Here is a 27,803-nt window from a genome sequence, read left to right on the forward strand (position 1 = left end):
CTGGGAGAGTGTGGACCATGCTGTAATTCTTGTATCACTTTCAGCATTTGGGATAGTGCTCTGGACACAGTTGGGATTAATTCTTTATTGAATAAGCATTTTGAATGGATTTTTTAAAAAAGTAGCTTGACCTCAGGCACCCAAGTACTTGCCTATTCATTCTGTTACCTTCATGGAGAAAGTTTCAAATGGGATGGAGTGATAATGACTGTGACTTTTGGGTGGGAACATAGTTATTCCTGAATATGGAGGCCACAAGAGGCAGTCAGGCATTGAGTGTTGGCTTCTTAGAGGCCAATGAGGAAGTGCAGTGAATAGAGCATGGGGCCACAAGTCAGGAAGACCTGAATTTAAATCTGGCCTCAGACAGTCACTAGCTGCGTGACCTTGGGCAAGTCACTTCACCGCTGTCTACCTTAGTTTCCTCATCTGGAAGATAGGGATAAAAACAGCACCTGTGTCCTAGGGCTGTTGTGAAGATCAAATGAGATCATAGAAAGTGCTTAGCACATAGTAGGAGCATAAAAAATACTTGTTTCTTTCCTTCCTTACCAAACTCATATTTCCCCCATTCCAGTATAGCCAACTTAGAACTGCTAAGATAATTTTTCTCAAATGCTGTTGTTTTGCTGCGCTACTTCAATCTTGACCAAGATCATACACTGGTTCACTATTTTCTACTAGATGGAATATTAACTCCAAAGTCTGATATTCAAGGCCCCCATTACTTCCACAGCTTCATCTCTTAGTAGTTCTTATTAGAGCCCCTCCTTCTCGATTAGTTAGATCTTCTTAACTTCTCCTGCCTAGTCTTTGCTTGTGTCTCCATGGTTTTCCTTGTGTTGTTCTCCTTGACTGGAATGCCTTACTGATTCATCTCTGCCAATTTATGCCCATTGCTCTACTAAAACTCACTTCTTCCAAGAAACTTTCCCTGACCTGACCCCACACAGATAATTTCCTTGCTTTTAAGCCCTCAACACTACCAGTTCACACATTATCTTTAACCTGCTTGAGTGTTTCGTTGTAATTTATTGCATATTTATCTTGTCTTTCCAAATAAACTGTAAGCCCCTTGAAGGCACAAGATATGTTTTATACTCCCTCTGTCTTCCCCATAGTATGAGTATAGTGCCGTGCACGTGTATGTGAATGTTGGACAACTGGCTAAAAGACAAAAAATTCCCATCACATAAAGAAGACACGATTGCAAACCAGGGAAAGAGGTTTTTTTTTTTAATTACTCCTTCATATTCAAACTTCACAAACAGTGTGAACTTGTACAATACCTCGGAAAGTGAAACTTACAAAAAAAGTGCTGGTAACATTTAAAAAAAAACAACAAAAAAACCCAAAAAAACAAACATCATTCTTAGCAACATCAATTACTCTTCCACACAAAACAGAAACCTTGTAAAATTTATTTCCGTATTTTTAAGGCGTAATACTTCCGTATAAAGTATATGCAAGAGATAAAACTTCACAGTATTCCAAAATGTCACAATAATAATAATAATATAATAGTATAATGAAGCGCTACAGTTAATTTTTCTTTTTTTTGACTTTTTTTCCTGTTTAAATAACAAATACAAGTCACAGGTAAATATATGTGAGAAAAATACGAGGCTAATATTAAATGGCAGGTAAGGATACTGTCACTGTAAGAAAAAACTGGCAGGATGTGTGTATTTATTCTATATTTTAAAGCACTTGATAGAAAAGGCGTATGCAAGGTTTTTTTAAAAAAAAATTTGCTGTTTGTTTGTTTGTTTTGATAACTGACAACCATTTAAGAGTATAATGAGAGAAAAAAAGGAACAAACTCCCCCTCAAAACTATTGACCTTCTCATCCCAAACCACGTACATATTTATGGATGGATGTGTGTGTTGTTTGTGTACATGTGTATGTACCTACACCAGTACATGGACTGGAAAAAGCAGTCTTCCTTCCCTTCCTTCCCTTCTCTTGACTGGACATAATGACCTGAGAAGGCCATTGAAGTTCATTTCAAAAGCTCTTGGGGCTAAAGCTCTCTCTTGATTCTTCTCCAAAAGTCAATTCCATCTCCTGCCTGAAAAGACAGAAGCTGGTCAGAATAATTGCCCTCAGTTCGAAAAATGCTCTGGGAATGGAAACTGCAGAAACACTGATAGCCACATGGACACTGAATATACCACTGGGATGTGTATGTGAAGGTGGATGGGCGCAAAACAATTTTCTGTTTTGCACAAGACATACAAATGGGTCTCAGTGTACATAATGGGGTGGTGTGTGTGTGTGTGTGTGTGTGTGTGTGTGTGTGTATGTGTGTACGGTAGCAATTGCTAAAAAAGGGACCATATTCCTTTCCATAATAAGATACAGTGTGATAAGAAACATTTCTGTGCAAGGAATGGGGTTTCTCCGAATCCTATCACAATGCAGTGGTGGGGAAAATCAGGAAACAGGTTCACCTTTCAGCAGTTACCACAGTAAACTTCATGATGGACACACATGCCCGGCCCTTTGGCCGAGCATGTATATGTAAAGAGCCAGCCACTCAGCCAACAGGTAACAGAAAGACAGCAGATAGCATAACACGTCAGTAAGGTGCTCAAAGAAAAATGTGGCACCCACTCCTGGAATGGATGGCCACGTTAAGGTGCTTCAAAAAGTATTTTTTTTTCACTTTTCATTTCAAACATTAAAAGAGTATTGGGCTGCACGTGGTAGTTCTGAGCCAGGCCAAGAGTTTTGAGATTTCTGACATCTTCCATAGATAACGGCTTTCACTGTAGTTGGTTTTTTTGTTTGTTGTGGTTCATCTAGGTTAACCTTTCATTTTTTTCACTTTAAATAACCATTTTTAAAAAATGAAAGCAAAAATGACAGAATGAGAACTGATGAAATGGTGTAGAACTTTACTGCATTCCCATTGGACCAAGATGGTTTCGCCCATTCTTTCCATAATGCTGTTCCTTTTTTTTTTCCTTTTTTCCATTACAATCCATTCCTTGTGAACATACAGAAATGACCAAAGTCACTGCAAGCGGCTGTTTTTTTTTTTTGTGATCTGTTTCAAGAGTCCAACCTCGTTTCCTCTACTGCTGTTTGTGTAGTATCTGGGTCTGAAATGTGCATACAGACATATATATGCACGAATAAAACACGTATGTATGTGCAACATATACACACTATATATGTGGGCCTATAGAGGAAGTGTGTACATATTTATACATAATATAGTGTATATATTGTTTGAACTGGAGATAAACTGAACTGGGTTCAGACATGAGCACTCATTTCTCTTCTCTTTCCCTCCCCTTCCCTGTCACCTGTGTATTTTAAACAGTCTGGAGTTTTTCATTTTTGTTTGTTTGTTTAAAGTGCATTGAACACAAAATAACTGGAATCTACCGATCCCTTAGAAAACATTTTGGGTGTGAAGTTCTGCTGGGCATAAGCCCCAAGCATGAGAGGCTTGTGTTTTCCAATGCCAATGGCACAGATGGCAGTGTCAGGCTTGTGCCCCGGGGGCGGGCTGTCCTTGGGCAATCTGGACTCCTTGAACCTAGCAGCACCTTTGCAGAAAGACTGAGAAAGGAGGGAAGAGAGTACAAGTGAAGAAAGGGTGATTTTTTCTTGTAGGTTTCTGTTTAGGAAGCTTAGTTTTTATTTTGAAAATGGGTGTACATTCTCCTTTCAGCTCCTCCACCTTCCCTGGCTGACGCCATCCTCCCTATGACCCTGCACACGCTCCGTTCCTCACATGCTTTTTCTGGAGGCTTTCTGCATGTTCCTTTCCCATGTCTACATGAGTGCCAGCATCTGTGAGGAATAAGGCACCAGAGAAATCAAAATGTTACAAAAAGATGCAAAACCCCATTTCATGGAGCCGTTCTTATATTGCATTGATACTATTGTGTGTGTATGTGTGTGTGTGTGTATTTTAAATGTGTCAAATGCAGCCTCCAAAAGGAAACTGAGGTCCTTCAGCACCAAAGACCATTAGAAGTGTACCCTATATGCAGATACAAGCACAGACACACACACACCCCACAATGCACCACTCAGGGAATACGTGGCTGCTTGCCACTGCTCCCCTTTCGTTGTTTTTTTTTTCCTTGAAAATTCTATGATTCTCTGAAACTGAAATTTCAAAACTACCTCTAAGGCTGGCATGTTATTTGTTCACTGGTGACCAGAAATGCCCAAAGGGACTGAATTATTTGTTGTGTATGGTCAAAAGAATGTGGCTCATAATTTCTTCTTCCACCTTTGAAGCTAAAGATGGGCAGAGATAGGATTTTGTTTTGCACCAACATATTAATTATCAAGAGACAGTATTTCTGGGTCTACAGATTGCTGGGATGGATTAGAAAAGCTAAAGTTAAGATTCTAAAGGTAAGTAACTGTATGTATGTGCCGTGGAAACAGAGGGAGAGGGAAGAATAAGTCTGCTTTACATAGGAGTGAGTGTTCCATCACTTCCCTTTCCACTATAGCAGGGGAAACTTGGAAATTAGAGGGAATCAGGTGGTTCTCCCTGTGAATAATGCTGAGATCAACATTTTAACTTATTGTCTAGGACATCTCTACACCTTTTCAGTTCTAGGACAGTCTTAATGTCAGGCCAGTTTTCACAAAGAAGAAAACCATCCATCTTCCCTGAATTACTAACATCAGTTATTAACTGGACACCTTGCCTTCAACACATGGACTCTAACCCCATAATTCAAAGAAAGAAAGTGCAATGACACTTGGCTAAAGTTATGTCAAGTAGATAAGAAAATCTGACAGATGCAGAAGGTAAAAATGGACTGATTTATATCAGGGGGAGCAACTCATTAAGATGAATTTGATTCCCAAACTAAGAGCCTAAAAAAAATTATTGCAACCTTTTTTCATTGGACTACTACAATAGGCAGGCCTTAAAATAGTTAATGCTAGGTGAATAGAAATGTGAAAGGAATAGAAAAAAAACCTCAGCACGGAATAAATTTTTAGATGCTAGGCTGCCGGTTTAGTGGGGTGTAATTGTTTGGATAAGGCCATCTATTTTCATGGAAACTGTCCACAGTGTGATCTCACAATGACCAAAGTTGTACCACAGGGTGCTGTTAAGTGACTCAAGGGAAGGAAGAGAACCAAAAAAAAAAAAAAACCAAACCCAAAAAACCAACCAGGAAAAGCGCAAGGACCTTTGTGTAGAAGAAATGTAGGAGAGAGGTGTCTGTATGTGATGTGTAGGGGAAAGGACTAAATAAAAATCCTTCTCAAATAATCCCAGAGCCTAGGACTAACATCTGAACTGCATCCTCTGTTTTATATATTCAGGGAGGAAGAAGTTAGTCTAGCTATACGAGGAAAAAAAAAAGAAGGCACATGATTTTATTCAGTCCTAAGAGAGGCTCAAGACTATTAAGCAAAAGCATGAGTGGCGTGGTTTTGTGTGTGTGTGTATGTGTGTGTGTGTGTGTGTGTGTGTGTGTGTGTGTGTGTGTATGCACTCACAGGGTTCAGAGTATTGTGAAAAGCGCTCTTTGGAGCAGTCACCCTACTGCAATAGTGAGAAGAGAACAGAAGTGAATATTCAGAAGGAGAAAAAGAAGGAGAGAGGAGAAAACGAAGGCCACTCTTCGGCTTTCTCTCAGTTTGACAGTCTCAAGATTTGGCTGCTTTTGGGTCCAGAATGGAATTGGTTTATCTTAGTCTAGAAAGCGTCCCAGTTAAATATCTCCAGTTTGTTGTGTTACAGTTCTTGATATTCCCTTTTTCTCTTCCCTCCATCCAAATGACTTCTAAAAATATCACAGTTTTACTCTTTTTTGTTTTGAAATTACTTTTTCAAAGTTGAAAAAATATGGAAAAGCTATCAAAAAACAACCTCAAAGCTCTCCACCTTCACAGTGAATAAGTTAACTGACAATCCACAGAGCCAGCCAAAGATCTTACCATCTCTTGGCCTCACCACGTCCATCACCCATCAGAGCAGGCGACCATCCTCCAGAGGGCAATTCCCTTGCCCTTCCCCTCATTCCCCCGATGGTCGTTGTCATCTTTCCATTGTACTGTTCTAGGTCTCCCATCTCAGTCTGTCCCTATCCAAGGAATGTGAGAAATATCAGGAAGAGAGTGGAAGCAAAACCTTCCTGGACAGCAATGACAACTGAAGGTTCTTGGAAATGGTTACAGAGGTGTGAGGCTCATGGATGGCTTCACTGGTGAACTTTTTTTGAGATAGGAAAGTATGGTTTGGGCACTAAGTAACTGAGATTCCATTTACAGACAACTTCATGAGACCTCAACTCTCAGGCCCACCATGTTTTGTGTTGCTCGGATATATTGTTACCTCTCAATAGCTGTAGAATGTCTTTCCCCATTATCTGGTATTCTCTGTGTGGAATGTTGCATGGTAAGGTGGAGAGGTGAGGGTGGATTGTACCAAAAAAAAAAATAGAGCTATGGATAAGAAAATTTCAAAAACAACTTTGCCTTTGGTTTTTTCAACTTTTTTAAAACCATGAAATGTTAAAGCCAAGATCGTGCCTCCCCACCCTCAATCCCTTCCACCCAGTCTGGTGGCTTCTATCTGGACAACTGTTGTATTTCTCTCATTTGGCAAGGCTGAGGTGGGGGGAAGAGAAAAAGGGGTTGCAACAATTAGTTGAAGACACAGGGTGGTAAAATGCTTCCACACTTAAACTCACAGTCCAGTGTTTTTGACATTTCATAAATAGCTTTTTTTTTTTAAAAAAAAGAATAAAACAAGAACAATCCCTTTACTTACTCATCTGAAACAAAATAAACAGCAGTGGGTACAAACTTCTTCTTGTAACAATTACAAAAAACAACAATATAATCCCAACTTTAACACGCATCTTGAATCAGTTTTTTTTTTTAAACCTCAAAACTGCAGCATATCCTTAAGGGCAAACTTTTCGATTAAGTTTTTTTTCTTTTTTTTTTTAAATAATGTCTTCACCAAAAAAACAGTCTTGTACCAATAAAATGCATTCAAAAATAGAAAATATCACACAACAAAAATATGTATCCTTCCTTTCCAAAAAAGATTCTTCACAAAAAAATGTAGAAAAAATCCCAACAATTGTTTTCCTTTCCTAAACATTACCTTTCAGTCTAGGGCACAATTATTTATTGATTTAAATGTCTGTTTTTGCATAAAACATGGAAGATGCAAAACAATTACTGTATCAGGATTGTGAAATTACATCCACTCACACCCCCACCCTTAAAAAGAAAAATCAGCAAACATTAAGCAAACAAAAGCCAACAGGCTAAGAAAAATCTTAGTGTGGTACTGAAATTTTACCTTTCTGGTAGCAATTATAATGACTTTGTTTTTGCTATTTGTTTAAATGGAGTTAACTGGCTCAGTTGGCACCGAGTGACCATAAAGAAAGGAGACCAAAAACGCATGCTTCAGCACTGGCATATACTGAACCAGTGATTATTTTTTTTGATGATGGCTTCCTTCCCATATTAAGGTTTGAAATCACTATCAGTTGCGGATCACTTGTAAGGGAGAAGTAGGAAGCTCAAAAATCAGACAGGACTACAAGGAAGGGAAGGTGTATGTGTACTACTTTCTTGGATATATCAAAATATAAAGGTTAAGTGAAGAGACTCAATGATTCTACCCTTCCCCCTTTCCTCCATCCCAACTAGTTCTGAAGTCAACTGAGCCCAGGCTCTGCTGGTTTTCTTTTCTTTGTTGTGGCTGACAATTGTTTCTTCTTTCTTTTATTTGCTGGTTTTTATTTTCATGGGAGACAGTATTTTGGATGCGTATTCAATACAAAAATGGGGTTTCTCTTAGCTTGTTCTCCTGTTGCTTAGCTGGTTGCTGTTTTTGCAGATCTCATTTTTGTTGTTTTGTTTTGCTTTTCAAACAGTGAAGTGTGTCAAATTTTATTTCCAGTGCATTTAAAAAATTAATAAAAAACATATTTTCCCCCATCCTTCCAAAGGAAATGACTGAAAAAAGTACAATACAATAAAAATCGGGCATTGTCAACAACAACACAACGTGCAACCTCATGAACATCAAAGAAAAACAAAACAAACAAACCAGGATAATAGGATACAAGCGTGAATGTGCTGAACACAATAAAATGTTAACTGATAAGCATTGGTTAAGAAACAGGTAAGGCTACTCTTAGATTTCTAACTTAACATGATTAACCACTGCTTTTCTTGCCTTTTCCTTCAACTCCATCTTTTACTCACTAGATTTTTTTTAATATCTTTAATCTGAAACAAATTTTGTCTTCATATTTTTTGGTCTACAGTAGAATTACATATTAATAAAACAAAATTATATTTAAGTAATAGGTTAGTACAGTATCCATGGGAAAAAAGAGAGATACTACTAAAATAGACATAAAATGTAATCTACTAAAAATAAATGAATATAATAAAAATCATAATCAGGGCAACAGAGTGAACTGAAAGAAAGAGATGCAGAAAAAGATGCTTTTGGATAATACAAACTAAGCCCTAGGACTGCAGCATCCAATAACAATGCATAATTGCTTGGGGTTCAAATGGATCTACCTCCTAATAGCATCATTCCAATTCAACTGGGGAGCATGAGGCAAGGTCATACAAAATGGACAGGCAGTTTGGTCTAGTGAAAGCTTCCAGGTTATCTTAAATGACTGGTCAAGGCCACCTGGGCAAGTATGCAAGAAAACTGGCTGGTCAGACAGAGATGCAGATGGCACCTGTCCCGGTTTTTGGAGGACTTTCCAGTCCACTCCTCAAGAGAAACCAAAGAAATTATTTGGAAAAGCATGCAAGACTACTTACCCTACTTTGGAGTGGAAGTGGGATTAGGGAGGGGGGACTGAAGAGAAAGAAAGAAGCAGACACACTTTTGGCACCCCACCACTCATTTGCTTCAATATGCTGGTTTCCTACTGCCTCTACACATCTTTCACAGTGTCACCTAAAGGACCATCTACCTCTTTTCTGAGCAAAGACGTCAAAAGCATTCATGGAGTTAAAATAAAATACACTGGCAGCAGCTCACTGTTGGACTCCTGAGTTGCTAGACAGCTCAGGGAAGGAATGTCACTTCATGGCATGTCCATGATGCTGCCAACAACTGAGAATAAAAACAGTCACATAGCTTAGGCAATAAGGATAGGTGAAGTCCCTATTGACATTTACTATCCCTGGCTGATGATAGGTTCACCGTGGCCTTTTAGTGTGACCGAGAAGCAACAGTAAAAGAGGACCATAGTGTGTTTCTCTTTCTAGGAAAGAAGGGGAAAAAAATCAGTGGCATCAGTTATCAATACTCCTTTTGGCTTCTTATTCTTACATCAAATTACCCTTGGTTTTTCTCTCATTCACTTACTCTAGGGGGTAACACATATTAGATTCTAGTGCAAATGTCATCTAATCACAGCTTTCCAGAAGCAGTAGACTACATCCTCATCTAGCGTGAGGCCATCCTCTCAAACCTCCATAAAGAACAGGAGCTAACAGTCCATGTTAGTATAAGCAAACAAAGTTACAATTCTAGCATTCACCACAACAGGAAAGGCACTATCACAGCAGATCCATAATCATCCTCCAAGAACTTTTGATGCCACAGAAAAGGACATTTTTAACCCCTCCCCCAAAATAATGGAAATTTAAAAAAAAAACAACAAACCAATAGACTTAACATGATTGGTTCCATGAGTAAATGAACTCAGTGGCCAATAGAATATTTGACTACTATTACCCCCTCTCCCACTGGCAATTGCTGCTAACAATACAGACCAATAACCTTGACTGTACTTGCTCATGCTCATTTTCATGACTTCCAACACAACTAAACTTGCCCTTTTTCATGGAAATAACCATACGTCTCTAGCTAATGCCTCTGTTGGAAGAGGAGAGTTTGTGGGGATGTTCCTTTGTTACCATTGTTTTTCTTCTGACCTGTCTAGAAAGTCAAGAAGGCAGTTCAGTGGCTCCTCGGATTAAAATTTTTTTCTTAATGACAGTGGGTACAGGATGAAAAGTGAAGTGCGATTTCTTGACTACCAAAACACATCTTTTGAACCTATCACATTAAGATTCTTTGAAAAAATTATTTTTGGCTTGGCCTATGGAAATTCAGATATTTGGTGATAGAAAGCTGTGCATTGTAGAACTGGAACAGATAAACACCAGCTATGGAAGAAGCGGTTTTCCAAAAGCCTCAAGTAGGCTAAGACAACTAATGTGTATAGACAAAAAAAGGTCAGTTTATTTCTTTCTACAACTTTTTTCTCACCACCCTTAAAGCTCACCCAACAGAGTTTTTCTGTGTGCCTGTTAAGAGTACAGATTTTTAGGGTTCCTAACATGAACTAGAGATAAGCCTAAAGCTTAGAGTATTTAGCTTAGCTTTTACATTATCTTCTGAAGGGATATTCCCTTCTCTGTTTTCTTTGTGTGTGTGTGAAATACCTACAAGACTAGAAAAATTCACAATCTTTTTTTTTTCTGCAGAGGGTAATAGACATGGATATATCAGAGGAAGGAGGGAGGGACTAGAACCAATTTCTGCAATTTGAGGAAAGAGAGGCCATACTAGAGAAAGGTTCCCAGTTAGAATCCTTCAACAAAGAACATTTTTCAGAATAGTTCAACAGAGCCTTTTAAACATTCTCTTGCTTGTACTGCAAACTTCAATCCTTAGATTCTGCTGGATTCTTTCAGCACCTTCATTCTTTTTTTTACTACCCTTGAAATAACTCATCTCTATTTCCTAGGGTCCACATCTACTGAACACCTGCCAAACTGATGACTTCTGTGTTTTGCTTTGAAGTAAAGAAACTCCAAAATGGTACCAATAAGTACTGCTAATTTTCTTTCAATTAATTTATTTAATAACATTCTCTGTTTAGGCAGCTGGTAAAATTTCCAACGTTTCCCTTCCTCCTTTCTACCCTCCCCATCCCCCGACATCAGGCAAAGTTTGCTTAGTTCTTCTCAAAATAAACTGTTCATAACACTTATTCGCAGTGTTTATTGCACTGTTCCCTTCACTGTCCTTTTAAAGAAATACTTCTTCACTACATGCGTGGCCTTCCTCTTTGGTTAGCCTAATCTATGGTTCTATCATGGGGCAGAGGGAGCATGCTCAGGCTCATGGGGCACCAACAAAATAGGCAAGCTTGCCTTTGGGGATAACAGACCACTCTTCTCTGCCCCACTGGGATGTGCACTGGGGAACTGGCTTTGTGGTCCAGCCTAAGATTGGGATTTTCAATTTCACATTGTTTAGCTCCCGTTAGCCCATCTCAGCCTTTAGCGAAAGTTTAATTGGAAAAAAAAACACAAAGGATTTAGAAAACCTTGAAATCACTTTCACTTTGAATGTCTTCTATCACCATGACAGAGCTTGCTTGAAAAACACGGGATGATGTCACTGAGATTCTCCTGGTGTCTGATCAACTGTCAGTAAAGATACTACAAATTAATCTTTCAACCTGCCCAGAACCAGGCACAATGGAGACAGTCCATTGTCTTTGTGACACAATTCCATTTTCTTAACTTGCTCCCATTTTCTCTTCCTTCTTTTTATCTCATGTCCTCGTCCTCCCTTCCTTTCCTGGCACAATTACATTTCAGTAGTGCAATGCAGTGCAGTCACGCTTAGTGCAAAAATAAAACACTCTATCCCAGACCAAAAGCACAGCCCCAAACAGCTCTTACTCAAGGATACCAGTGCCAACAAAGGAAGGAGATTTCAGTCTTCACCCAACATGTTTTGGGTTGTCTCTTTCATGGCCCTGTCTGTTTCTATTCAAAGGAGAATAGTAATAGCTAATGTATATCACCAGTCCTATTCTATAATATATTAAGCCCATGGGCAGAAAGTAAAGAGGAGCAGTCAAGTTGAAACCAAGGGTGCTAGAGGGAAACAGACATGAAATACAAAAGTCAGTAGTGGTTTTATGTAATGGTTTTCATCATGTCAAATGGCTCCCTTACAAAGGGGTATGAGCACAGAAAAAAGATAAAGCTCTCCTGTTCCCAAAAACACAGCTCTAAACTTAACAGTGACAGTTCTGATCTGATTTCTGAATAGTGCAATCAATTCTTCCTCAATGGCAACAGACAGCAGCCATCCCACACAACACAGATAAATACATCAATAGTCATCTTATCTCTCTTGACCATTCTCCCATTCCACTCCCTCTCTTAGTTTCTTCCCTACTCACTTTTTCTTTCTGTCTTTCTACACCAACATAGACGTACCCAGATACACACACACACACACACACACACACACACACACACACACACACATTCTCAAGGCCTCTTTTCTGGTAACAATTTGAAACTTGTTATAAGCAGTTCAATGTTACCAAAATAAAATCACAAGAAAAAAATTATAACAATTAAATATCAGATTAGATTATTAAGTTAAAATTAATCTGCAGTGCACTACTTCTTTTGTGGAAAACATTCATATTAAGACACCTTCCAGGGCTTACCCAAGCAAGAATTAGCTTGAATAGGGCAGAGGGCAGGGGGAGGGGAGAGAAGAGATCTGGAATATTCAGTGATTTTGGAGAATAGGTTTATAATGAACAGCCTTCAATAGTCCATTTCTGAAACCCTGCAGTAAAAAACAAGCTTTCTGTGCATTTTGGTGTTTATATGCCCAGTGCCTAACATAGTGCCTATCACAAGTAGGTGGTTAATAAGATTGTTGGATGAAAGACTAAATATTTCATCAAGGTCTGAATGTGAATCTGCTAGCATGTGTATATATGTGAACTATAGAAGTATATGTTGTGATCTAAAGGGAATCAGGAAGCTGTTTGCAAGCAGAGTAGTTATACGCCACAACAGCATATGGCCAAAGTACCTGGACAATTGAAAACCACAATGTTACCAATGATTCTTCCACACTGCCCTGTTTTCTGCCTTTGCTTGGCAAAATACTGATTACTAAAGGACAGGGCTTTCAACCACTTTTAAAACTCTAACTCCTCCAACAATAATACAAAGAATAATATAGGTTACATGTCTACCAACTGCCTCTTAATTTCTGTCCCACTGGGTCATTCAGGGATGGTTGGGACTGAAATGAATAAGATTAGAGAAGCTGGAACTAGTTCGCCCAAATCCTTAGGAATCTGGTGAGTGAATTTGGCAGACCTGACCCCCTCAAGAGGTTTTACCCCAGGAAGAGTGCAATCAGAGAGACTGGCTTTGTTTTCTAACATCTTCCCAGTTTTTGGTAACTCTTCAAAACCCTTTACAGTACATGGCTAAATATCATACCAACTTACTTCAGTCTTCTCTGTAGGTTGCTCCTGATATACAGACTCCTTATACAGTATGAGGAAATCAAAACATCACGCACAGTCATTTTTTTTTTTGGAGTTATGTAAAAAGCTAACTTCGTGTAGTGCTACTTATTTCCAAAGATCTGGTAGGCTTTGATAGGACTGAGGGATATCTTTAATCGCAGACATGCAAAGTTACCTCACCCATGTAATACTTACCATACTGACTGAATATAAAGTAAGGTTCTCTCTCATGGATAAAGTATTTGGATACAACTGAAATTGGCATTGGGGAATCCACTCAAATAATTTTATATTCCTCTGATTCTCTTTGTTTTTATGTCGCTAGGAACACTGAAACTTCAACTATGTTAAAAACCAAACTTGTTTTCATCTTTGTATGCCTATAGTCTAGTACAATGCCTCATATAAAGTCCATGATTAATAAATATTTGTTGAATCAAGGTAATGTTGAAAACCAGATTATGAATTTATAGAAGAAAAGATAAATCTGAAGTAACTGAAATATCTCAAAACACAGGAGTTTACTCATTTAAGGTCAAATTATAGCCTCAATGATTACTTTGAAGTTTTTTTAAGTGGCTTTTTACTTTTTTATATTTCCTGAATTTCTTGCATTAGGATTTAATTAGCATGGGAAGGAAATATTTGAAATCTATGTCCTGTGTGTGTAGTGCAAACCCCAGTCTCCCTCCTCAATAACTATCTACAGTTCTACAGCCCAGGACTTGTCAATTTTGGTTGCCTGAATTTTGCAAGGAAAGCTTTTTTTATTTTTCTTAGCTCAGTCTCAAACAATTTCTGAGAAAATCCTTTTTTTGCCCAGCAGCAAGTGCTGCTATGGAAAGAAACATGGGATTTTTGTTGATGCCTCAACTGTAGAATGGAAGGTTTAAACCATTAGAGCAATAAATGGCAAATGACAGGACATTGCAATATGAGTTCAGTGCCCACTGTAGTCAGTACTGAATCCCCAGATTTTAAAACTTTCAGTCACTTGAGAAGTGACAGAGAAAAAGAAAAAAGAACTGCCCAAATATTTGATAAAACACGTGGTCCATCAATTTTAAATCCTCTAGCAGGAAAACAAAAAGAAAAATTAAGGAAATAAAATTTTACCCCAATTAAGATTTATAGAGAGAGACAATAATTGTTTTTCTATGTAAAAGTGGTGTTTGCTGGCCTACTTTATTAGTTTCACTTTCTTTGAAGGAATTGCTTTCTGTGCACACATATTCTAAAAGACCAGTATGAAAAATAAACTGGCTTTATATCAGCCTCTTTTTTAGATTATTTTTAAGCCTATACTTGCAAACTCTAAAACTATTTATTAGTGAAATGAACTGCAGACTTTTTTGAAATGAACTGTCAAAAAAGCAAGTACATTATGAAGGGAAAAGGAAAAAGAAATCTACTCTACGAAATACAAACTATCTTGTTGATGAATGTTTTTCTTTCATTGCTATACAGTTACTGTTAAGGCCAAATGCTCCTGCTACTACCAATACAGTCAGCACCTAGGCAATCATAAAGTTACAGCTTGGAATTATGCCTCTTTCTAACAACGTAATCTAGACACTAATTTGAGAACATAACAGAGATTGTGATAAGAAAACCTGATTCTTAGTTCAGAGAGGAGTAGATAGACTAATTCCATTAACTTACTCTGAAGTAATTCTTCTCATCAGCTGGCTCAGTCAGGGCCCTATAAAAACAAAATCTTCTCTTATATGTATTACTTTCCAAGACAGATGCTTCTGTTTTTTGGATGACTGACAGGAAAGCTTTTTTATTTATTCAGAAGGGATGCCCTGTGAGAAAGACAGGTGTTTGGGTTCACAGTATAACACTGTGTGTGAAGGGAGGAAGAAGGGAGAAGGTCTTGGTTTCATCATCGTGTCAAGAGTGGTAGATTATAAGGCCACAAAAATAAGGAAAATGGTGAATTATCTGTTGCTGTGTGGTTCTTTGGATTGTGGCAGCAAAACTCTTCTATTAATCCCCTTCTATACCTCTTTGCAGGTTAAGTGTATAAACTGGTTTGATGAAAAAAAAATCTGTCTCAAGCTTCAGAACAAAAGCAGAAACGTTTATGAAATTCAAAGAAAGTCTGATTGCCTGCAAACACCTCCAGCACTTCCTCCATCCCACTATTCTTTCTTTTTGGACTTTCTGGTTTTTATTTGGAAAAAAAATAGAGCCTCTTAGTCTGTTCAAAATCATGCAGTGCAGTCATACACACTCACATACATATACAAACATACACACAGGGAAAATCATTATGAAATTTGAGAGTCAGAATGGTATAGTTCAGGAAAGAATCCTAGATTAGTCAGAAGTCCTGCATTCTAATCCCATCTCTGGCTCAAAATATCTTGATACTTTAGGAAGATCATTCAATCTCTCTGAGCTTCAGTTTTCTCATCTGCAAAAGGGGATCATCACACTTGTTCCACGTGCTGTTTGTGGGGAAAAGGAGACAATATTTGCCGAGTGCTTTGCAATCATCGAAGTACTCTAAAAACATTAACAATTATCTATTACAAGCACTTTGAAATCTGTAAAATGCTATGTAGCTGGATCATGGTTATATGGACCAGAGAGCTGGGGATCACTGGTAAAAGCTTGACTTGGATGATTAAACTCTGTAATAATGGCCCAGATAGTGTTCAATTATGAGGGTGGGGCAGATCGTGGGACTTCTCAGGTTTTCTTACAATTCTAGGACTATCAGCTTTTGAGTTGGGGTTGAGGCTCATGTCTGGGTGCAAATTAGGCACTTTGGGAGGCTGCAAGAACATTTTTGTTTGTCAGTTAATTACTGCTCCAGTTCAAAACAAGCCTTCTGTAGCATGGAAGAGTTGTATCCTCCTAAAATGTATTTGATTACTGATGGCTTGTTTAGAAAGGGCTTATAGAGGCTTAAGATTGATCAAGACCATTTTGGAATACAAATCTTATTACCTTCATGAAGTTAACTTGTGGAAACCCATTAGCTGTGGAAGGTTTCATTTAGTTAGGGAAAAAGAGCAGGAGCTGAAATCTCCAATAATGATTACAACCATAATAAACATAGTCATTTTTCTCTCTTAGAAATGGTCTCTTGTCACCTAGTGAATTTGTATTTTATTTAAAGGAAAAAAAGGAATTTCTTTCCCTTTTGACTATGAGGATGAAAAGGAATGAATGATCTAAGCTAGCTCATCTGACATTTTCAAACGTGATCAAGATCTTCCCACTCTCAAAATAATATTGATAAATTCAAATCTAAAGATAGCATTTAGATAATATTCACCATGCCTCCAATTTGAAGCTTACCTGCAGCCCACTCACCTCAAAGTGCTTTTAGTTTAATGGAAGCTAAAGGTGGCATAAAAATGAACAGGAGTAGAGAAAATAAGCATTTAGGGTTACTGATTGATTAATACTTCAACAGCATTAAGATTTTTTTTTCCCTAATGGATGTTCTAGGAAAGTAAATTATTCCTAGACACAGCAGATACAAGTTAAGGAAGTAACAACAAGAAAGAAAAAAAGTGAAACAGATTTGGAATTCTTCCATTGTCCTCAGTACTTAGCACCCCAAGCACGAAAGTTTTAAAACTCAGGTGGGATGAAGAAAGATGAAGATGGCTTTGAGGAGAGCCAGAAAGTGAAATTAGAAAATTAAAAACTGTCTGAAAGGAGGAAAGAACTGGGATTATTCTTTCAGAAAGGAGATGAGGCTGAGGGAATTTTACAGGTACGATAACCAGCTAATTTTAACTGCCACTGAAGCACAAGAAGATGATATTAAATGACATCACATGGGGCCTCACATAGGCACAAGATTTTTCTGAAAATGAAAACTGTTAGACACTCGATTTGGTTTCTGAGGGAGTGAATCATGGGGCCTTTTGGTGTAGAAATCTTTAAGTAAACCCGCTCTGTTTGGGCAGGAACATGGACTATATGCTTTCTGAAGGTGCCATCCAGTTTTAGTATTCTATATATAATGTACGATGAAAGGAAGCAGTTCTTTACTGTCAAATGCAAAGGGGAAATTGTGGGCCACGTTTTATGGATTCTATTTTTTGGATTTTACGGATTCTATTGGCTGAAGAAATGTACTAGATAAACTGGAGCACGAGGCTCAAATACTATCTCACCCATAATTTGGAAAAGTCATTTAAATCCCTTGCTTCCATTTTTCTTCGGCAAACTGGAACTTCAGATTGCCGACCTACCTCATGGGGAGATTTTGAAGAAGGGTTACTTAAAATGACTATAAGCATCTGAAAATGCAGCTCCTTAAAGAACCATTATCACAATCAATCTTTGCAAATACAAATGGGACAACTAGGCATGTCACTGACTATATACTTCATAAAACAGAGGCCTTTGGAAACAGCATTTAATGGAATAGCTCTTCTTGGTCAGATTATATAATGAAGAACTAGTTTCTTGACTGGGATTTTTAAGGAAAATAAATGGATATGAAAGAGAGGGGAGATCACAGGTATTTTACACACACACACACACACACACACACACACACACACACACACACACTTCTTTTGTTCTTCAGAAACTGAGAGGGTCAGCTCAACAGGCTTTTTCATGAACATGATCCCCTTCGGTACTAGCCTAATACTATGTTTCCAAAAAAAAGTTTTCACTTTCCTATGTTTTGCTAAAATTCTGATCTTAAAAAAATTCTAAAAACCTGTATAGACAATACTGAAGCTGATAATAATATAAAAAACCAAACTAGAGCCAGTAACAATTATTAAATGCACCAAATTAACTGCAGCAGGTTGGTGATGAATGATAAATGCAAAGAAGTGTTTGTCTATCAACTCATGATCATAGGCATATTCAAAAGTTAAAATGAATATACTGTAATATATATATTTTGATATAGAGTTGTTATATATAATGTGTAAGTTCTAGGTTTCAGAAATACTGCAATGTAGTGTACTGTACTTAAGCATAGCTAAATAGTAACTCATCTTCTTCCACAAAGTCACTAGTACTGTTAATAATAATTAAAAAAAATCTGTTATATTTTTTCCAGTAAAAAGAAATACCTATGGTTACAGTCACAGACTTCTGGATATAGAAAGACAATATACATTTTAACAACAACAACAAAAAGCTGCAACCATATGTAGCCTTATTTAATAAGAAAGGGGAACAGTCACCAAAAAAAGAAAAAAAAAAGAAGAAAGAAAATACTCTCTGGATTCTGTAAAACAAAAATAATCTACGTGTCATAAAAATAAACTATCTAGTAAGTGAAGAACACAGGAGTGAGAAAACTGGTACCTACTGCTTCCAGGCCACATGCTTTGGAAGTCAACTACCCAAGATGGGACAGTGTAACAAACCAGGATGGCATCCTATTTTAAAGACTGACATATGCATGGGCTATCCATATATACTACTCTCAGAGATTACAGAACCCCTTTCCCTGACAGTCCATTAGTCTATCAGACACAGTAAACGACTCACTCCTGGAAAGACTTTGGCAAAGGCCACACTGGTTTCAGGAGACACAGATTGTGGATTACTACAATTCACTGCAGATGCCAGAGGCATCAGTAGGTTTTAGTTTGGGAACATAGTGTGTGTGTGTGTGTGTGTGTGTGTGTGTGTGTGTGTACATACACACACGCACACACATGTACACACAGAGGAAACGGACAGGTCATATTTTAGACATGGGGTGGCTTGGTCCCACGTGTCACAGGCCTTCCCTGCCTGGTTCTCTCTTTCACTCCCATACTCCTTAGGGCTGCTCATTCCTTGTTGGTCTGCCAACTTAATACTTCTGTTCCACTTTCCCCTGAAGGAAACAGCCTGTTACTGTGGGTTTTCTGTAGCTCCAACAAGCTGCCTTTGTTTCTCCCATCTCCCACAGCTTTACAAAAGCCAACAGAAGAAGCAGGTGATTGTTGTTTCCTTGGAAAGGACCACAGCACAAATATTCACAAGCTGGTGAACAGTGTTATCTGTGCGCATGCACGTGCACGTGTGTGTGCGTGGGGGTGAGCAGAACAGTTCTGGAAGCCTGGAGGGGGCTCCCTACCTCCTGAAGGTGCACTACAACCATTCCGTAACCTCTAGCCTTGTGCCTCTGCATGTGCCACACAAATACACAGATGACAAGTGTACACACACATAAACACGGGAAAGAGAAAGACCTTGGGGGAAATGTATGATTTCAGTGAAGTGCCATTGAACCACTTCACATGAAAACATTCAAGTTTCTTATGACCAAAATACATATGACTGTACTATATACTTTCCATGGTTTGGGCTTCTTCCAAGTACCACAAAGCATCATCGGGGACATTGGACAGCACTGTTGCTGCTTGCTAAGGCAAATGAGCAGAAGCATTCTTAGATCTGTGAGACCTCTGCCTCATAATTAGAGATTTCAGAGTATGTTTGGTTGTTACTACGGAGCAGGAAAGTGGAATACAGTTTATTACTAAAAGCACCATACAATGGTAGGGTATATGTACCAGGTACACTCAATTATAAACATTCCTTGACAGCAGTTGTGACATATTGGAGTGAGTAAAATCTTACTTTTAATTAGAATCTATATATGAAGTACAATTACTTTCCTGGCCTATAATGAATTCTTACTCCAGTAGAAAGAGAGACATATAAACTGGGGAGCCAGGGGGCCCAGGTTTAGGCCCTGGCTCTGATATTAACTGGCCGTGTGACCTTGGACAAGTGATCTACCCATTAGGCCCCAGTTTTCTTATCTATAAAATAATGGGGTTGGGTTAGGTGCTTTCTAAAGTCCTTTAGAGCTTTGAAATTTTATAGGTCTTATACTTAGTTCATTTACTCTGTGTATTCAATAGATTTAGGATCTTTGTGAGGCATTTTTGAACAAAGAGAGCCTCTACATCTGAAATAAGGTTGCCGGGGACTTTTATAGCCTAGTTGAGATAAATACTTATTAACACCAGGCTTGGTCTACTCCAGAGCAGGGATTCCTTATCTTTCACATAGGGCCTGCAGCTCAAGCCATTCCATCACTGATTTAAGAATAATGGGTTTTTGCTTTTAAAACAGAGTCACTGACTAAAGTTTGAGGGGCACCAAAAATGAGATGGGTAACATTCAAAATTATATGCTGCATGGGACACTGCAGCTTTTTATTAGGATTTATTTCTTTTTAAAAGAGGCATTGAGCAAAGTTGGCTTTTGAGAGGCATGTTTTGATTTTTGTTTTATAGAGAGATAATATTCAGATCAACTCTCAGACTTCTACCTTGAACCTGCATTATCATTGACACAGAACAGATGGACCCTCCTCTAATTCTTATAAAGAGCTAATATTCAGACCACCAACCAAACTTTTTTTCTATCTTGAACCTGCACTATCATCACTGACGTAGGTGAGATGAATTCTTCCCCAAACCAGCACGTGCAGAGCAATTACAACTACTTCCTGCAGGCTTGATACCCTTAGCAGTTTTTTGCCTCTTGTGCATTTCTTCACCCTCTGGTCTGCGGCATTAGTCTTACATTCCAGAATAATGATATTTTATAACAACGAAAGGTTAAAAAGAAACAAATGCTAACTCCCTCCTTTTACCTCACCCCAAACAGTCCCCAACTTCTATCTTCAGTTCTCTGTCACAGGACTTTCTGGCTTAAGGTGACAACCCTATGCTGTGTCAGATTTTTGAGAAGACATTCTAATTAAAGTCACTTCAACCTGGGCTTCGGAATCAAAACAGCTATCTTTTATAACAACTCAGGGATGCTAAAGAAAGCTCTGGCATGGAAGAACATTTCATTGGGTAAGGATATAGGTTCTATTTAGTTCAATCCAGTGCTATGCTATTCTTCCTTCTGAATATGAAGTGATCTCACTCAGGAAGGGAAAGACCTCATAATAAAATCATTGGCAATGGCCCTGCTACCATAACAAATGAACAAAAACAATGTAATCCACTACAAAAACCCAAGCTCTAGGACCTGCTGTTGTTGCACATGGGCAGATAGAGATACAATCCGGCTTCTGGAAATGGATATGATGTTCAATTTCAAATTAAAACATTTCTTCTGAGATCTTAAAAACAAACTCATTTTACCATCCAGTGATTAGAAACCATGCTTTGGGTAGGTCATATTTTTTATGGGCAGTGTTTGCATGAGTGCTGAGTTGCTAAAGCTTTTACTTACTTGTGGAAATACAGGCAATGTCAGAACTGTCACATCTATACTTGGGAATCTCAACATGCCCTGAACTCTTGAACAGTGCTATTCCCAGTCAGGATTATATCCTCCTTCTTGCCTAAGCACCAGGGTGGAGATTGGCTTTTGAAAGCTTGCACCAAATAAAACTGTTTTCCTGGGAACCAGGAAAAAACAGCTATTTTCTTTAAAGAAACTGAAGAAAGAAGGGGAGGTGGCTATATTTCCAGACAGATGTCTAGCCATATAGGATTTGTTGCTGCAACAACCGGTAAACTCAGGGGACCAGTTCAGAACTTTGGAGATAAGGTCTACTTTGAATTTCTTTACTGCCTCTTTAAAGTTCCATCTGAATGAATGTATGTCCTGGGTCTGTTCCTCTGTCTTATTCCCTTCCCTCCTCCTTTCAGTACAATTCTTTTCAGGTGAGTAAGGTGGCTTTTCAGAGCCAGAAGACACCTAATAAAAATCTACTACATCTGGAAATGCCAAGAGATCTTTTTAAGGACTTTCTGTCAAACTTTCCAGTTCTTTCCGTGGAGAGTTAGTCTTTCTTTCTGGCCTCTACAGAATAAAAGGTTGAATTATTTCTGGACGTTGCCTACATTTTGAGACATCTTTAATCCCTGTTCCATCACCCCATCTCTCAACTTGTTGCTAACTTAAAAAAATCTATTACAAAATTTGTCTTATGAGCCAGATCTCCACCAGAAAGTAGGCCTCCTTGGTCTCCCTATTCTCACTACATTCCAAATGGATTCCTGTAAAAAAAAAGCTAGAGCAACATTGTCTTGTTGCTATCTGCTTTGGGTATATATAGCAGAAGTGATTTGGTACCTTCTCTGCAGAATTCCATCTGTTTTACAATCCTTAAAACAGTAAAGGGAAAGACCTGGGCAGGCAGTGATCACTTAGATTGAAATCCTGGGCAGAGAATCTTTCTTTCTTAAATCAGGGGCTGGAAACATTATGAAGCCTTCAATGAGTAGCCACCTTGACCATTACAAAGACTGCTTGGTAATATGAAGGAGTTTGTTAAGGGTAGGTAGGGCAGGCTTCATTTCTTCTCAGAGAAGGGAGACCATAGATTGTGGGATGGGGTAGGGGACCTGAGGGCACTTGGTAGGAGAGGCTGGTCAGACTGTAGTGCAAATAGATAGAGGCATTAGTATGTAAAACTCAAGTATGGGCCTGTCAAAGATTTCTTATGGCATCACCACATTTCCACTAACTAGGAAAGGATTTATTCTTTACCCTCAAGCAGGACAGAGGGGATTAGAAATAAAATACTGGTAACTTTTAAATTAGGTAAATCATTCAAGCCCCAAATCTTATAGAACAGGGAGGGAGCTGCTGTGGTGCTAACATGGGGAGAGAGAGAGGAAAGACCGTCTTTTAGTTGTATGTATACAAGTATATATACTTAAGAGGCCATGCTGAAGAAGGAAAGAAGTTATAGGGCCCAAAGTTTCAAATTTAGTTAAAATAAATAAGAAAAAAAGTTAGTAGTCATTTCAATAGGCATTTGAGTCTACTTAAGGTACCTTTAGGCTCATTCCATAAATTCTTCCTCATAAGTAGATTTGTATTAAATCCCTTTTCAAGTTCTCTTTCCTAGTAAAGACCCACCTATGCATGTTTGGACTACACATTTTGGACTATTTGGGGTATGTTTATCCAAGTATTAGCAATTATTTGTAAAGGAAATGATCCAGTGTTATTTTGATGAACCAGCTTTTGTTTGTAGTGATTGGAAGTGCTAATCTTTACAAAACGCATCTACCACCCTCTTTTTCTTGCTGGGAGAATTTAGCTATTGTCAGATTCGATCATTAAAAAAAAAAAAAGAAAAGAAAAGAAGAGAAAAAAGAAAGTGTGGTTTTTCTTCCCACATAGGCTCTGGCTTTCTGTACCCGATCAAAAGGAACCTTAATCTGTCGGATCCAGTCCCAGGTAAGTTCTTGATTTTACTGGCTAAGGAAAAAACCAAAAGGTCCCTGGTACTTCATAGTCCATTGATGGATGTGACGCACTAAGACAAGAGGGTTAGTTGTTTGGAACAAAATTAAAGAACTAAAAGGCCTTTCCTCATCAGGTTTTTTGCTTTTGCTGCAGTCTTCCTCTCTCTCCAACTCTGAGGTTGTTTCAAAAGTTCAGGATTGCCTCTAACCACAAGCAGTTTCATTCTTGAGCAGAATGTTTGGTTTTTTATAATCTGAATCCATTTGGGAGGCAGCTTATTTAAGAAGTTAGTTCAGTAAGGTACTGTACCCAAAGTATCCTTTATCTTCCCAAAAAACAAAGATCTGCTGTTCAAGTACATGCCCCCTCTTTCATGGGGAGGGCACTGGTTAGTGTAGAATAGGAGAAGTTTTGGAGAAGACGTTCACTAGGAACCTACATCTGTAAAAGTATAAAGATGGTGCACTGCCTCCTATCTACCAACTGATCCACTCAACATCCATGACCTATGGGGTATCACCCCACTGAGAACTCTGAGGGCATCTTCTGGTTTATTCCTTTTTTAAAAAAAGAGATGGGGAAGGTTGAACATTTGGGACTTCATGCATGAGCAGAAACTCTAGGTACATTTTGAACTATCTGCTTAACTTTATAATATGGCAAATTAGTCTTCTCAATGGGTTTTCTTTAAATTTGAGAAGCTGAGGGTCGAATCATGGCCTGAAACCAGGTAGTTCTCTACGGGAAAGAATGTTGTTTCTATATTCATCATTGTGATTAGAGTAGAGGCGCGGTTTTAAATGGGCCATTATCAAATGTGATGCAAATGTTTAAAGAGACCTTTTTGCACACTTTTGTTTATAACCTGTGCTGAGTAACTTCACGGCCCCTTCTCTTCTAGGTATTGTACTTTCTTAATTTGTCAGTCTCTTTTAATCTCATGGTCTAAATGATTCTTCAAAATATCAACATAATTTATTATTTAACTTATATTCCCTCTGTTGGCAGTAAGCAAAAAATATAAAGGGTCATATGTTAAAATGACATTTTTAATTATTGATTAAATAGAGACATTTCCTTCCTGGTAAAGTCTGAGGCAGTTTCTATTATTATTTAAATAAAGTGGAATTTTACATGGACTTGACAGTAGTCCACCTTCTAAGGACCAATGGGGACCCAAGTCTACAGTCATGCCTTAAGCTAACTGCCCACTGAATTTATACAGACTGCAGAGTTGGAATGGATGTCATTCATACTGCAGGTGCTCCAAGAAACACCTTTGGGGGAAACATCCAGGGTACCAAATGTTAAAAATGTATAAATAAAATTAATTTAGTCATTATAGAATTGCCTTTCAGAAGATTTTTCTTAGGTAGGCTACTGAATTTTTGTAAATAAAATATTTGGGCATGAACACTTGAAGGAAAGCTGAATGAAAATACAAAGAGGTTTTGAAACTCTAAGGCCCTATGAAGACTCTCTTACTCTGTCTCTACATAATTTGGTTTAGTGCTTCTACTTTGCCTAAAGACCTACTTTTCCTTAAGGATGCTCTATCATGCCCAGCAATGGAACCACTGAAAGTTTCAGTTTGGTTTAAGAATTACTATGTTTGAATTGAAATTCCTTCATTATAATGATTCACAAATGGGAAACCTCTACCACAAAATTTCTCTAAGCAGAGAGGAAAGAAATCCTAGCTAGAAGTAAAAAGTGGTATATGGTGCTATGTAACTGAATGGAAATCATTCAGCACAGTGGATGGGAGGAAGTTTCCACAGTCTTCCTGGATTACTCCCAAAGAGCTGGGTCTTATGAAAGACAACAGCATTTAGTTTGTGATCTTTTTTGCTTGACAGCCTCAATTAGTGGGAATAATGAAATAGTGACATTTAGAGGGGAGAAAGGTCATTTTGGCATTGATGCTTCTCGGTGTGGGATAGGGTTCTTCCAGTAATGTTTTCATGAGCTTCCTCTCAATAGGGATGAGATCTCTGGAGAAGGGAAGAGATAGGAGAAGACTGCGAACTCCTCCCAGATGACCACCAAGAAAAAAAAAAAGAAAGAAACAGAGGAAATTTCAAATGTTTAAGTACTCTAAACCATCTGAGTCTAATAAAGGAAAAGAGGAAAAAATGACTAGAAACTCTAGAATGACAAAATCTCAGTGAACTTTTGGAGAAGTCTTTCTGAACAAATGAACTCCCTTTCCAGAAAAGAAAAGAATTCTAGATAGAACAATTGAAAACAAAACAAAACAAAACAAAACTGTGGAGCATCTTTAGTTTGCTATAAGTCAAAGGAGAATTACACATCAACATACAAAGCAGCAGTTCAAATAACAGCAGGGGCGGCTGGCCACAAAGGGCCCTCATCAACCCAGGCAATACTTAAAATAATAAAAATGAAGAAAAATTTTTTTTAAAAAGGTGAAAAAAAAATCCTTCCTCACTGTCTTTCAAATACCTTTAGTTGCCTTTTTTCCTTTCTATCCAGAAGCAGTTTAGCTAACCCTAACAGTCTTGATTTACAAAAAAAAAGAAAGAAAAAAATTATATATATATATATTTATAATATGAGAAATAAAAGAGAAGGGATTAGTGGCAGTGTATGCAAAACCAAAATGAAAAAAAAACCCAAATTACTTTTAACAATCTCACTTTTTTTTGTTTTCTTTTTTACACAAATACTGTTGTAAATATATTAAAAAAATCAGCATTCTATCTGGTAAACGTCACTTTTGCCCCTCTATAAAATTTTGAATTAAAAAAGTCTCAAGAACTCTTATTATTCCCCCTCCCTCCATTTCTTTCTTTTCCTCCTCCACAAGAATATATCCTGACACAACTTTTTTTTTTTGCAAAGATTGTGGGAAATAATCCTTCTCTTGTACCTAGAATGATAGGTGCAAACCTCTGATATCTTTGTTTTATTTATATTCCTGACTTTCATGAAAGTCCCTTTTGATTGTGCTGAGGCCCTGGCTCAGCGAAGAAGACACACAGAATAAATACGATAGCCACTGGTGCTTGTTGGCTGTCCAAGTCTTCCTGGCTTCTGCTGAAAGGGGGGGATGGAGAGGAGGGCCAAGGATCGTGGACTGGAGTAGCATCCAGGAGGAGAGCCTGTAATCGGCCTTTCCCACCCTGCAGAGATTCCCACACCACCCAACCCACACTCCCTTCCCACCCCCACAGCCCTTTTGTGAAAGCAGACAATGTGGTGGCTGGAAACCAGCAGGGCCTTTTCTCTGGGGTTTCAAAACCAGAAGTGATATTCCACAGTTTTAACTGGATACTGTGAAGTCCAAACGGCCAGAATTATGAAAATGTCCTCTGAAACACTGCAAGCGGTGTACTTAAAGACAGTAGGCCTTTTAGATTTTGTTATATTTTTTTTGTAGTGCTCTTCACAAGTGAAAAAAAATTTTTTTTAATTTTTTAAAAAATTTTTTGTAAAGAAGGGTTGTATTTAGAGGCCAGTAGCTAGAGATCCAACCAGTGGACCTCCTGAAGCACTACCGGGCCTTAAGGCCACCATCCAAGGGAGATTGGGAAAACTATTATTCACCCAGCCTCCGGAAATGTAATGTACCAGCAGGCAAAAAACAGTTCTTCATGTAGTAGAAAATGAAACGAAACAAAAACAAAAACAAAAACAAAAAAAGTAAAAATGAAACCAAAACATTTCTTAAATTCTAGTGCCATAGCTTTTTTTTTGTTTGTTTTGTTTTGTTTTGTTTTGTTTGTAAGAAAGAGAGAAAGATACTACTTATCCATCAGACACATGCATCCTCATGTGGTCGTTGAAGTGCTCGATTTGGTCAAACTTAGCTGGGCAGACGGAGCAGACGTAAGTGGTCCCCTCCGTGCAGGCCACCACCCCGGGGGGGCCGGCTCTGGAACCGGGACCCGTGCCAGTGGGCGGGGTGCCATTGCTGGCGCTGTGCAGGGCCACGTGGCGCTCTAGCAGGGTCTTGTGGGAGAACTTCTTCTTGCAGATATAGCACTCGTAGGACTTCTCCCCTCGGTGGAGCCGCATGTGGACGTTGAGGGAGCTCTTCTGGGTGAAGCGTTTGTTGCAGATACTGCACTGGTAGGCCCTCACGCCTGTGTGTGTCACCATGTGCTTGATAAGGTAATCCTTTAAGGAGAAGGAACGCCAACAGATGCTGCATTGGTGGGGCTTCTCACCTGTCCATTTGAGAAGAGACAGCAAGCAAGCAAGAGAGAGCGAGACAGAGCAGGAGAGGAAGAAAATGAGAGAAAAGAACCATAAAAATAAGTTTACTCTGCCCCCCCCAAAACCCCCATCTAGATTGTTT

General features: G+C 38.5%; 1 protein-coding gene across 2 annotated transcripts in view; it reads right to left on the reverse strand.

Annotated features, from left to right (window-relative positions):
- Positions 1 to 1,219: 1,219 nt before the first annotated feature.
- Positions 1,220 to 27,803, reverse strand: part of ZBTB20 (zinc finger and BTB domain containing 20) — an 80,398-nt gene continuing 53,814 nt past the window's right edge. The window contains exons 3-4 of one of the 2 annotated variants that reach the window (XR_013482960.1): positions 5,937 to 27,672; positions 1,220 to 3,809 (exon numbers count right to left, since the gene is read on the reverse strand). Coding sequence is in view for 1 of the 2 variants with exons in the window: in XM_021007180.2 (XP_020862839.1) it covers positions 27,251 to 27,672 (422 nt within the window). In the remaining variant the exon portion in view is untranslated. Of the gene's footprint in view, positions 27,673 to 27,803 lie in introns of both variants that reach the window. The other variant, XM_021007180.2, reaches the window with a different exon arrangement.

Source organism: Phascolarctos cinereus, unplaced genomic scaffold, assembly GCF_003287225.1.
Source record: "Phascolarctos cinereus isolate Bilbo 61053 unplaced genomic scaffold, phaCin_HiC Scaffold_726;HRSCAF=1367, whole genome shotgun sequence".
Classification (NCBI taxonomy): Eukaryota; Metazoa; Chordata; class Mammalia; order Diprotodontia; family Phascolarctidae; genus Phascolarctos; species Phascolarctos cinereus.